The sequence below is a fragment of the Vulpes vulpes genome, chromosome 4 (genome assembly GCF_048418805.1).
Source record: "Vulpes vulpes isolate BD-2025 chromosome 4, VulVul3, whole genome shotgun sequence".
NCBI lineage: Eukaryota > Metazoa > Chordata > Mammalia > Carnivora > Canidae > Vulpes > Vulpes vulpes.
In genome coordinates, this window is record NC_132783.1 from 131,454,889 (window position 1) to 131,469,086 (window position 14,198).

The following is a 14,198-nucleotide window of genomic DNA, read 5'->3' on the forward strand; positions in this document are numbered from 1 at the left end:
AACATTGGATCATGTCAGTGATATTTGGTAATGACATCCAAATATTGCTCTTGTAGAGTGGGGTACTAGTCTGAAAGCACACATAATTGACCAGTTTGATCTCATAGATTGTTAGAACTCACCAACATCTGCATGGCCTGAAGTACCCCAGATAGTCTCAGGTTGGTGGGCTCTACCTGTCTTATAATTCAATTACTGATGCCTCCAAAAAAAAAAAAAAAAAAACCCAAGACAGATGCCTTTTCTCTTAAGAGAGAGAAAGAACTTCTTAGGGAATACAATACTCACGGTGTTTTTGACACCTGCTGGTTTCCTTGGGTTTTTTTGAAATGCAATCTTTGAACCTATATAAAATAGAACCCAACAACTGACAGATTATTTTGGTACAGTATGGTCAAAGGACTTAAGATAGAAGCTTCTAAAAAACTATCTTAAAGAAACACCACAAGTAGCAGCTCCATAAAAAGAGGCTATGCACCTTTCAGAGTACAGCTGATGCACCACAACTCCATCATACAGACATTTGAATTGCCTTAATCGTGCAACTACTATGGCTGGCTTTCTCTTGCACATCCCTCTGCAAGAAGTGAGGAAGTGATGATACCTGAAATATGACTTTGCTCATACTATACAACTCACTAAAACTCACCCCTTTCACTATGTCCTCATAACCTCCCAATGCTTACCCACACTTAACATCATGCTCTGGAATTTTTTTTTTTTTTTTTTACCCTCATCTCCACTAAACTGTGAGCAGCAGGAGAAAAATCCCTATCTTAATCAACTTCATATCCCCAATACTTAGAACAGTGCTGGCACATAGTAGATAGTCAATATTTATTGGGTGAATTAATGAATCAAGCAATCAGTAGTATAGGCTAAACATACATGAACTGAATAAATGAGTGGATACATGGATATTACATTTTAGTAATTTTGATCAAGTACAAAGATGATTTAGACACAACACAACCCAAAATCTAGGAACAAGATCAGAAAATATCATCCTCACAGAAGTTAACAAGAATCCATACACTATGTATGAAATGAGCTAATCCTGGAACCATTTCTAGAAGTAATGGTTGGCAGCATGACTTTGAGGGAGTTTCTCTATTAAATCAAGGCATCTTTTTTTTTTTTAATGGAATAACACAGCATCTCAGTGAAAATGCAGTAAACTTAAATAAATTTATAAATTTGGAATTTGGTAAGAAGCTCTGCCAGAGGTTTCTCAGAGTCCTGAGCAGATAAGAGCAGCCTGTATGTAAGGTAAGAGCTGCTCTGTGGCAAGCTGCCTGTGACCTGGTTAATTTCATACTCCAAACTGGCTATTTTCCTTGTGTCTGCGAAACTAGGTTGACCCAACCATGTACCTCTGACTGGCAGATAATAAAAAGTAAGTGGCAGGCATTCTAGCTTTTTTTGTGGCAATTGACCAGGGCTTCCTTACTTTGTTTCCAGGCCTTTAATATGAGTCCTATTGGGTTTCAGCTCTGCCTTGCTTCCAGGCCCTGCCTTTGTTTTCATTTTCTAGTCTGGTTTTCACCCAATCTCAGCTTTGATCAATGGTGTATTCAAAGGACTTGGCTTGAGCCCACCCCTGCCTCGTCCTGTTTTCAGCTAAATTATCCTGACCGTCTTGGTTCCAGCTCTAAGAATTCAAGCCCTGGCACCAGCTCTCCTGGCTGACCTCTGGTCTGGATCTCTCCTGTCTCCTACCAGAAGGGATCTGACATTAGGGAAGCACATTTACTACTGTGACAACACGGAAAGTCAAGTGGCCATATTCCAGGTACTGTGCTTGGGAAATCTAGCACTCAGAAAAAAACCATACTCCACAGAGAAGAAGTAGGATAAAACTTGGTAGCTTTCAGAAGCTGTGTTCTTTGTCTCCCTTTCCTGAGCCTTCTGTCTTCCAATCACCCCTAAATCTTGAAGGAATCTGGAAGAACTGCCAAGATCTGCAATTTAGATTTAAAAATTCCTGACAACTGGCCAGAATTCTCAGGAGAAACAGAAAGGGTAATTGGATGAATTGTCTGATGGGGAGTTCAGCTCATGTAACCTGGTAGCCTGAGTGTTTCTTGGCCACTATATGGTAGTTGTTTGATAGCCAGGGGCCAATGGAAAGGACTGATACTGCCTTATACTGCCTTTGACAAGGAGGAAGAGAGGACATAGCAGTTGGCTAATGTGCATCTGAATTCTGACTTCTCGTCCAGGAGTTGTCATGGAATGGATTCTATGTAGGGACCCAGATTAAAGGTCTCAGGACAAGTTGAAAAGATGAACTGGCCCTACTGAGTGAGCCTGGCAGCCTTTCTGAGTCACCTGACCTCCAGTCAGGTCTGAGTATTAAAGGCTTCCTGACCATACCTTCTGGCAAACAGTCTGGCCTTCAGATTCCAGAGAAGCCAGGGAGGTGGGGATGTGCAGTTCACACTGACAGTGGCAGCGGAGATGCACCTCCAGAGAGAAGGCATACCTCCACACCCCTCCGTGCTAGAGTGTTCAGACTGGGCCACACCATTCTCTACCACCAGGAAATACAAATGTGACTCATGGTAATGAGGGGAAGGAAGAGGTTAACTCTACTTCCCCTGCCATGCTGAGCTGAAGACTGTGTTGGTCAGAAGCAGGATCAGGAATCAGCAGTGCCTGTCTATCAATCAGTCTCATGGTTAATTCCAATTCATCAGGAAATCTGAACTGGTCTTAATCAAATAATGGTTTTCACTCAGAAATCTGATCATTTCTGTCCCAGCAGTAGCCTTCCCCAATCTGCCCCGATCTACTGTTATGGAAACACACATGTTTAATTCTAACCTTGCCCAAAAGAAGACCTAGGGCAACAGACGCCATCAATCTTGGACTTATTTTTAGAGGGAAATTCAAGTTGGTCACTGTCAACCATGTAGCATGTGATGCTCATCTCTGTCAAAGCTTATAGGCTCACACTTGAGGAAACCTCCCACTTCACTCTGCGGCCCACTCACTCTAGCTGGTAACAAATCCAGAAGTTCAGAATGCTCAGCACTTGCAAACAGGGGCAGGCTTCTTTTCCTAAAACTTTGAGCCACTTGATCACTTATGTATTAGGCAGCCAGAATCATGGGGCTGATCACTTTGACTTATAGGTCTGATTAGTAGGGGGAACTGAGACTAAGTCACTCTGAGAGATCCTCTGTCCTAAAAACTTACATTTCAGTAAGTTATTGAAATTCAGTGACGAATTGGATACAAACAATATGCAAGGGCTTCTACTTACTTAGCATTTTTATTTCAGACATATTCACAGTGACTCACTGAGGGTACCAGTGGGAGAGTAGCTTATTTGACCCAAAATGGCAGGTTCTGGGATGCCTGAGTGGCTCAGTGGTTAAGCATCTGCCTTCGGCTCAGGGCATGATCTTGGAGTCCCCGGATCGAGTCCCACATCGGGCTCCTGACATGGAGCCTGCCTCTCCCTCTGCCTGTGTCTCTGCCTCTCTCTCTCTCTCTCTCTCTGTCTGTCTCTCATGAATGAGTAAATAAAATCTTTAAAGACAGGTTCCTACTCCTGGATCCATTCTCTGCTCTGGCAAGCGGCCAAAGACCTTCCAAGGCATTAAACATGGCACACTGGGAATTACAGCAACTGTGTGTCTAGCCCAATGTTTTCCAAAGCACAAATACCTGGAGCTAAAACAAGTTGAGACTCTAAAGCTTACATTTCTCCTGACTCCAAATGCCCTTGGGACAGCATCATACTGGACTTTATATCAGAGCCCTTCCTATGCCAGGGCCACCAAACAGTTCTGGTGTGGTGGCTGTCCTTATTAAAAAAAAAAAAAAGTAAATTTCATTCCTTAGTTGCTCAAACCGCATTCTATTTATCAGGGAGGTGGTAGTCTCCCTCAAGATCACTTCTATACTAACTTCTGTGGTCTTGCTGCTCAAGTAACTTTTCCAGAAGCTTCTAAATCTGAATTCACCTATCTGCTGCCATTGTCCAGCTAGGAATAGTCAGACAGACTTGGTTGAAATTTCTCTAATATCACAAAGTGTGTAGACACTATGATTTAGTCTACTTATCTGAACACTGAAAAATTCACGCAGAATTTTTCCACAGGGAATACTCTATCTCATAGTAATGACTCCTGCATTCTATTTTCTTTGCTTCACTGCTAAGGTGGATACCTTAAAGAGGTATAGGCCCCAAAAAAGCTTGGAGGTGACTATCCAATGTATGAAAGTAGTGTATGATAACACTACTGTAAGTCCAGTGTATCAAAGAATATGACTGACAGGTCTGAGGTACTAGGTAGGAAGAGTGGGGTGGGAGAGTCTCCCAGGTGGTAGGGTTTTTGGTTCTCAGCCCAATATACCCACCCCACACCAAAACTCACACTTTCTTAGATCCATTCAAGTTTCTTGAGATTAACAATCCCATGTGTTCTGGGACGCCTGGGTGGCTCAGCAGTTGAGCTTTTGGTTCAGGGCATGATCCTGGAGTCCTGAGATTGAATCCTACATCGGGTTCCCTGTGGGGAGCCTGCTTCTCCCTCTGTATGTGTCTCTGCCTCTGTGTGTGTATGTGTGTGTGTTTGTGTATGTCAAATAAATAAATAAATAAATAAATAAATAAATAAATAAGATTTTATTTATTTATTCGTGAGAGAGAGAGAGAGAGAGGCAGGCAGACACACAGGCAGAGGGAGAAGCAGGCTCCATGCAGGGAGCCCGATGTGGGACTCAATCCCGGGACTCCAGGATCACGCCCTGGGCCGAAGGCAGGCACCAAACTGCTGAGCCACCCAGGGATCCCTAAAATCTAAACAAAACAAAACAAAACAAAACAAAACAAAAATCCTATGTGCTCTTGTTATATTTAGCTGACAAGACATAATTTTAGAGTTCAGATCTTCAAAGGCTGTTCTATGATATTAGGTGGGCAGTATGAGTAACTGATTGAAGATAAGCTGGACTTGATGCATAGAAGCTGGCTCCTGTAGTTGGCATAGTAAGTATAGGATGAACCAGAAAATCAGTGGTTGAAAGCCTAGGGAGGCCCTACCCATCCTTTGTCTTGCCTCACCCCAAATGAGAGGAAGCCTAGGAAAGGACTGGCTTCTCTCTAATCTATGTGATCAAGAGCAAATAATGGATGGTAGACATTCACTCTAGTTTTATTCATGTCACCCATCCAAAACTCTTCTTCCTTGGCTATATCTTTCTCACCCCTCATTCTATCTGAGTATCAATCATTTGGCTTTGTAAACCATTTTTTAATTCTGGTCTAATGCCTTGAACTTGATACCATTACTAGCATGGTTCTCTAACAAATTTAGGTTGTCACCTAAGTATAGTAATTTGGAGTGAAATACCCTTCCTATACCTAAGGTCTCCTTCCATTCCTTCACCCCACAGACAGAAGTCCCAGACTTCTGCCAAACCTATTCCAGCCCTCTGAAACCCTTGATCCACAGGAGTTAGAAGACGGTCATATTTCTTGACAACCACAGGTCTAGAGCAATTATGGCTCCTTTTGGAAACCAATACATTGACACTCTGTTCTGTAAGTTAGTATCACTATGGATGACTACATGAATATGCCCTATTTTAGGGCATACTGGTGACTTCAACAAGACACAGCCACATAATGAAGTTTAATTTGAAAAATCCAGCCATTTAGCCTTACTATTTTGGGAGAAATCTAGGGGGTTGGAGGCAAAACTCCAAGCAAAAAAGGAGAAGAAACTGAAACCATGAAATGTATGACATATAAACTAAACTAGAATAGTAGTGAGAATATTCCTTTCAGTCCCAAACTTCTTTCCTAGCTATTTGGATGTTGATCATTATTCTTGTTACTTATCTTGGGAAGTGTTTGTATTTTAACAGATACTTCTGAAGTCTTAATCCAAAAGAGTGATAATGTGGGGCATTAAGTCCAATGGCAGGCAGAAATTTCAAAGCAGAATGACTAACAGAACATCTCAACTAAGAACATGAAAGCAACTGCTTACCCTACCTACTTAAAAGGCAGCTACATTCCTGAATGTATGGAAACAAAAGACATAAACATATCTTCATAGTCAAAAAACAAGGTGTTTAGACTTCTTTCTCAACAGGGGATAAAAAGCAATAAAATAATTTCATTTGATATTAAGAGTTCTTATACTTGATTGGCAAGTTTGTACTTTGAGACATTTTGTGTGTCCTGAATAGACATATATGTTACAAAATTAGCTGTGTCCCTCCAAAATTAATATGTTGAGGCCTTAACCCCACTGTGATGGTATTTGGAGGCAGAGCTTTGGGGAGGTAATTAGGTTTAGAAGAGTTTATGAGGGTGGGATCCCATGATGGGATTGGTGTCCTGTTAAGGAGAAGACCAGAGTTCTCTCTCTCTGTTTATGTAAGGATACAGCAAGGTAGCCATCAGCAAGTCAGGAAGAGAGTCCTCACCAATGAACTAAATCAGCTGGCATCCTGAACTTGGGCTTTCTGGAACTGTGAGAAATAAATTCCTGTTATTTAAGTCACCCAGTCTACAGTATTTTCTTATGGCAGCCAGAGCTGATACAACACATATTTTTTAAATAAATAATAATAATTATGATCTATTCCCACTCATCTACTAAAATTAATCAGTATACTTGCTTGGGTCAGTTACCCAATGATGTCACTTGAGTGATACAGGCTTCAGGTTAAAATTCTGTCCATATGGGAACTGATTAAGTAATACACTGTGAAGACTGGGTCATTCACTGGGAAGCCAGCCAGGGAACAAGGCGGGAGCAAAGCTGAAGAGTCTGCTGTCAGAAGTTGAATCTAGTAAAGCCACTGGATCAATATCAAAGCCTGGAGTTAATGAGTAAGAGCAAGATAGTGTTGGGAGCCCTTGGGTCAAACAAATCAGATGAGATTTATGTAGGAAGAGAAACAACCCCATGGTCCATTGAGTCTCACATTATTATTCTCTAGGAGAAAAAGACCTGATAATGTGCCATTGTGTAAACAAATTTGAGGATTGGTGTGTGTACATTTGTTGCAGTGTATAAGTGTTAAACCATGACATATACAAATGCATCTTTAAAGTCTAGTAGTGGAAAATCATAAGCCAAAGTGCAAAGTGTTGTTGATAAACATGTGCCTTACAACACAGACTGTAGGGTTAACCCAGCAACCACAGCAACCTCAACTGATCATGAACTTAAACAGCAAGTTTTCATTAAAAACAAAAATAGCGATTAAAGCCATGACCAACTTAGGGTGAACATGAAACATCCTGCCTCCAAATTGGGAATTCCAATTACAACTTGTTTGTGGGCATGCACAGCAGATCTTCACAAACTCCCAAGTGTTTTGTGGCAGAGACTTAGAAAAATCTGTGTCTTCAAGAAAGTATGGCCAAATTTTAGCTTAGGAATATCAAATTTTAGTAACTCTCAAACTCACTCAGTAGGTAACTGCTAATAAGCAGCTTACATAAAAATCAAATGTTGTGGAATTCTGGGTAATTTGTTGGTAAGAATCGTGAAAAGGACCTGCATTTGGGGAAGTCTGTGATTTACTAAGGGGAGTCTACTGCACAGTTGAGAACCACTGGCGGCTGGGTGGGGGCTGTGCTGGAGCAGCTGTTGCTCTAGAGCAGTTGGGCTCCTGGCTTAGCATGCTGCCCATGGTCCACTGGGTTTTCAGAACTCCTCCCCACTCTTTACTGAATAGCTCATGGTCATTCTGTAATGGTGATGTCCTGGCTGCTCCATAACGCTATTCGTGCTTCCTTTCTGGAAGAGATAAAAGATGTCCCTGGTCGTACCATTCCTGAACTAGACCTCTCTCGTGTACCCGGCTTATAAAAAGAGTGTGACGATTTGGGAAATGATTTAGGAAATGATGTTAAGCAATAAGGGCCAAATTTTGGCATCTATATATGATCTGTACATGAGCAAGACTTGTTTTTATGCCCTTTTAAGCATCATAGTTTATACTGACAAAGCTTTAAAAGTGTGGGCTCAAAGGACAGTGGGTCTGGGTATCATTATTTTGAAGATTAATTTCTAAGTTATGCATTTACTTGAAGGATTAAAAATCCTGAGTAATTTTAGCAATAATGTAGACAACATCCACATCTAACATATATGGTCTATTTTATATCATGTAGTCAAAAGGAACATAGCATACAAACATATATCAGAAATCCTAGGGTAATTTTCATTTCTAGGAAAACAGCAAAGGCTATAAACAAAATAATAGATGTTCACATACTCCTAACAAAAGCTTATAATTTCCTGCAAAAGAAACACACCAGCTGCTTCAGGATGTGGGTAAGACAAGCATGTTCCTGTGGTAATGATTTCCCAAACAAGAAAAAAGTTAGAAAGGCAAATCTTTGTTAAGCTGCAGACTACCAGGTCTCCTGATTTATGAAAGCAATAAGAATAGAGTAGATAGAGCTGTTTAAGAAAGAACTTAGAAATAAATACTCTATAAATAAGAAAAATCTGCTAAGTTGAATGTCTTTTAATTTACCACAGAAAAAAATACCTTCACATATTTTAATAATGTCAAAGCACTTATTTAGTAGTATATTTTAGGTTGACACACTAGATCTACTATATTCCACAAGCATACTAAATAAACATGCATATATATCCTGTAAAGTCCCAGTAAATTCTTTTAGTGATACAATTGCAGGGATGGCCACTTAATTTCACATAAGCTGACTTATCCTTTTATAAAAACTTTATCTCTTTTTTTTCAATTGTTTTTATTTTTTTATTTTAAGTAGGCTCCAAGCCCAGCATAGAGCTCAATGTCAGGCTTGAACTCACAACCCCAAGATCAAGATCCAAGCTGAGATCAAAAGTCAGATGCTTAACCAACTGAGCCACTCAGGCACACCCACAAATCTTTTGTAATATTTCCATATTAGTGTTATTTCACACTTTGCCCTGTTCATCGTCATTGACTCATTCATGCACCCCTTCAACTAACATTTTATTGTATATTTGCTAAATATCAGCAAATTAGGTCAAATCATTCTTCCTTCTCTTTTTTTCACATTGCACTTACTACCTTTCTAAAACTCATTCAGTAATATAATGGACCTCATTCTTCATTCCATTGATGCTTATCTGCTCAGAACTTCCATCTGATAGCTCTTAATTTTACATCTTTCTTTCTTTTCACAGATGAAATGTGGTGGGAAGAGCAGGGTGGTGAGGGAAGAAATTAATATGCATTATTTGCATCCAATATGCAGTACACTTGATGATGTATTTAACACGTATTATCTTAGATAAGTTTCATGACAACAAAATGAACTGAGTATCTCCCAGGCTGCCCAAGGTCTCACCTTGGTCTACCTGACCCCCGAAGGCTTATCAGCAGCTCTTTTAAACACAATGGCACCTACTACATTTTAAAATCTCTGAACAAAGTTTTTTTTAACCTATGCTACTCCTAAAACTCAGAACTTCTCCTTTTCCAGATGTCTCTAAAAACTATATGTAACTGCATACTATGTAAACAGATTACTAAAGAAACACCTTTATGCAAGGGTTTTTGTAGCAAAGGTAGACAGCTCATACAAAGGAAATGCTAATGAACAAATCAGGATAAATTTTTAAAATTCTGAAAACTATCAGCCCTAACAATGTATTATGTTTTATTTTTTCAGACCACTCTTCTACTATTACTGTGAGTTACAGATAATAGATTATGAATAGGTGAGGCAATTAAAAATTAGTATATAAGTAAAAATTAAACCAAGGGAAAATGCAAACATAGAATGTCCATTTTTATTAATAGGGATGAAATGACATAATGTTACAAAATTAATGTTAAAGAAACACCATGTATTATGTTGCATTGTCTCCCATTATTCCATATTAGTGAGTACCTTATATTCTTCATAATCATTGCTATCCAGCAAGTCCCTCTTCTCCAGTTCTATAACTTGTTCTGCAGAGGGCGTGGCTGGTAGTTGCTTAATAGAGGCTTGCTTGTATATGGGCTTTCCATTAAAAAACAGTTCCTTCCAATCATGCATCAACTTATATGGAATCAAACTATAGCAAAAAAGATTTTTAAAAAAGGTAGAGATAAATCAATGGTTAGTCAAATATACACCTTAAACTTCAGTCTTTCTAGTATCATATTCATTCCCAAGGGTCTGCTATATGAGGCTAGGGATTCCACTTACTATTAATGTATATTATTAATGGTTAGAAGACTGTTTGAAACTTAGGTTTGAATGAATCAATGTTATTTCAAGCGACAGGTTCTTCAAACTTTCTTTTTTTTTTTAATTTTTATTTATTTATGATAGTCACAGAGAGAGAAAGAGAGAGAGGCAGAGACATAGGCAGAGGGAGAAGCAGGCTCCATGCATCGGGAGCCCGATGTGGGATTTGATCCCGGGTCTCCAGGATCGCGCCCTGGGCCAAAGGCAGGCGCCAAACCGCTGCACCACCCAGGGATCCCCCAAACTTTCATACTGACTGTGCACTCACAAAATATCTGAAAATAGTGAACACTATCCTAAAATTTAGGTTCTTTAATTCCCAGCTATGACATTAAATGACTGTGCAATCTTAGGAAATCCTTTAAATGCTCTAATATCAGTGTCTTCCTGTGCAAAACGAACAGACTATTTTCCAAAGCCCCTTTAATATGACAGTTGGTTTACATATTTGTAAGTAAATTGTAATAGAAAAATCAAATGGTGGTTTTATTGTCATTGTGTATTTGATAACCTTTAAAATTATTTTTCAGTAATTATTTCTGTTTAAGTCTAGTGAATGATAATCAGGATAGGCTGATGGGAAAATAGTTTCAAGAAGAACAAAATGGAAAGGAAGGAAAGAGTCTGACATGGTTCTGATGCATTTCTCTAAAAATAGTTGGATTAGAGCTTGGAATTACAACAAAAAAGTATTATGTTATTTATTTCATTGCTATCCATGTCACATGGATGAGACTTCAAGACATTAGGTTAAATGAAATAAACCAGATACTAAAAGAACAAATGATGTATGACTTCATTTATATAAGATAGATCCCAGAATAGACAAATTCACAGAGATCAAACATAGAATAGAGGCTACCAGGGGCTGGAGAGTTATTTAATGGGTACAATACTTCAGTTTGGAATGACAAAAAAGTTCTGGAGATGGATGGAGGCAACGGTGGCACAGTAATGTGAATGTTCTTATGCCACGGAAGTATATATCTAAAATGATTAAAAGGGCCAATTTTATGTTATGTATGTTTTGCCACAATAAAAAAGTAGTATTTCAATTAAATGCACAACTTCAAATATAATCACATTATGTTTTCCATTAACAAAATATTTATAGTTGCGGAAGTTTACTTGTAGAGATATGGAGGTTTAGAAATTAACAAGCTCAGGCAAAGAAATATTAAAACATCAGAATTATTGAAATGGCATTGGTTTCTATGGTGAAGGAAGTGATTAACAACTTATATATTGTCCAAAACTTAATCTTACAGTTACTTAATTAAATCCTATTATCTGTTAGTAACAATTTCAAGAAGCAGTCTAAAAAATCAGTTCTGCTGAGTAGGCTGATACCAAAAATATACCTGTGCTTTATAAAAAATATATACTGATAATATCTTGTTTAATGAAGTAACATTTGTTTATTTTACTGTTAGTAGCATAGACTAATAAAATATTTATATGTGTAATTGTTGTGTTTGGTTGCAATTAAAAGACACGGATCTTACACAGTACACGAAAATAACTCAAAATGAATTAAAGACTTGTATCTAAGACCTGAAACCATAAAACTCCTAATAGAAAACATAGGCAATAAGCTCTTTGATATTGGTCTTCACAATGATTTTTTTGGATTTGATACCAAAAGGAAAGGCAACAAAAACAAAAATAAACAAGTAAGACTACATTCAACTTAAAAGATTCTGCAAGGCAAAGGAAAAGATCAACAAAAAGAAAAGGCAACCTACCAAATGGGAGAGAATATTTGCAAATACATACCTTATAAGAAGGTAACATCTAATATAAGTAAAGAATTCTCACAACTCAATAGCTAAAAAAGCTAACAATTCAATTTTAAAAACAGGTAGAGGATCTGAAGGACATTTTTCCAAAGCAGACATACAAGTGGCCAACAGGTACATGAAAAGATGTTCAACATCACTAATCATCAGGAAAATGCAAATCAAAACCATAATTAGATACCACTGCACACCTGTTATAATGGCTAGTATCAAAAAGACAAGAAATAAAAAGTAAGTATGTGGAGAAAGGAGCCCTTGTGCACTATTGGTGGAAATGTAAACTGGTGCAGCCACTGTGGAAAACAGTGGGTTCTCAAGAAGATCTCAGTCTAGGTAATTTGAGAAATATACACATTTAACTTATCTTTGTCCTTGTGGAATTACTTGGACTGAGATCTACTGCGATGTCATTCCCCTCAAGCTTTCAGCAAAGAGTATCTCAAGAAATAAGTCGATGATGCCTAAAAGATGATGCTGAGGGCATTCTCCACTAGATCCACTCTGCTACTTACTGTGCCTTAGGTGAGGGTACCACATGAGAGAACTATTGTTCTAAACTGAGTGCCATGAAAAGTTTTGTATTTTGTAAAGAACCAGAATGGAAGATGGAAAACACATGACAGATTGCATTTTCCTTTTTCTTGGCTACCAGGAAGCTCACGTAAAATTTGCAGCTAAGTTGCAACAACTGGCAAATCTGTGGCGGCTAATATAACTGTGTTCCAATTTATCAGTTGTTCTTAACTTCCTACTTTAATTTGGATTTTCCTCTGTTCTTATTCTGGCATATTATTAATATATTTTGTATTGTTGAATATTTCCTTATAATTAAAGATTATAAATACATTAATTTCCTTTATTTTTTATTTTTTTAAGCATTTTATTTATTTATTCATGAGAGAGAGAGAGAGAGGCAGAGACACAGGCAGAGGGAGAAGCAGGCTCCATGCAGGGAACCCAACATGGGACTCGATCCCAGGTCTCCAGGATCAGGCGCTGGGCTAAAGGCGGTGCTAAATCGTTGAGCCACCTGGGCTGCCCACATTAATTCCTTTTAGAAATAAGATGTAATGAAAATAGATTTAATGACTAGTAAAATAATATTCAAATAATTCCAGTCTTTTAGGAAGTTCCAAGTGTTTCAAATAAACTATCATAGTTGTCTTTGCAAATTGTAGGGAATTTAGACACAGAGTTTTAATGTTAAAAAATATATAAATACACCTTAAATAAGGCTCACTGGTGGGTGAATTAATTCAGTAATCCAGTAATCCTGGACCCCACTTCTACATATTTTTTCATGAAAAATTTTTGTCTCTCTTATCAACTGAGTGTCTACATTACAATCTTATCCTTTCTCACTTTCTGTGATGTCTCTACTGTAATGATTATAAAAAATAACACTTACTTATTTGTCAACATCCGGTAGTCTGACACTTTAGTGGAAAGATCAAGTATTTGATCCAAAATTTCTGCACATATTGTATAATGCTTTTTGTAACGAGCTTGAGCTCTTTCCACAGTGATCTGTTCATGAATTTCCTTCTCTCTAATGGCTTGTTCCTCAAAATCAATCTTGGCTTGTTTCGCCAAAGCCTAGGAAGGCAAAGATATTTTTAAGTCAATGTAATTGGGCGATGATTCACATGAAGACAATATTATTATGTCAAAAGGCAAAAAAAAAAAAAAATCTCTAAACAGAATGAAACCTCCTTTTACACCCAGAAAAACTTACTCATGAAAGAGCACTTTTGCCTTATTAAGTACTGAGTATGATGGCAAAGACAATATCGGAAATATTCCACCTTTGGCTTAGCTTATCAGTAAAACACAGTACAGAGAAAAGTGGTCTAACTTCAGAAAGCCAAGGTAGATTAATGATAAATTGGATCTTAAGTGTTTAAAAAGAAGCCTTGAGTTCATGTGTTGCAAATAGTCAGAGTCAGGGATCACAGAGAAGCAGACAAGTAAGTCTGTGCCAGACCCTAGCACAGCTGACCCCTTTGTACCCATCGTAGGAGCCTTAACCTGACATAGCTGCTCCATCCAGCCGGTGCCCTCCATCTTGTAGTGAGAGTTCTAGGATACTGATTTATACTTAGAAAATATTTTGGAAGACCCATTATAACTGGCTTGGGAATATCACATATGCACTCACAAAT

The 14,198-nt window shown here is 38.3% G+C and overlaps 1 protein-coding gene across 6 annotated transcripts in view; it reads right to left on the reverse strand.

Moving 5' to 3' along the window:
* SPEF2 (sperm flagellar 2) overlaps window positions 1–14,198 on the reverse strand; it is a 164,484-nt gene that overhangs the window by 107,529 nt on the left and 42,757 nt on the right. For all 6 annotated transcript variants that reach the window (XM_072757106.1, XM_026016694.2, XM_072757103.1 and 3 more), the window contains 2 exons: window positions 13,445–13,632; window positions 9,893–10,061 (listed from right to left, as the gene is read on the reverse strand). In XM_072757106.1, the coding sequence (XP_072613207.1) occupies window positions 9,893–10,061; window positions 13,445–13,632 (357 nt within the window). The remainder of the gene's footprint in view (window positions 1–9,892; window positions 10,062–13,444; window positions 13,633–14,198) is intronic.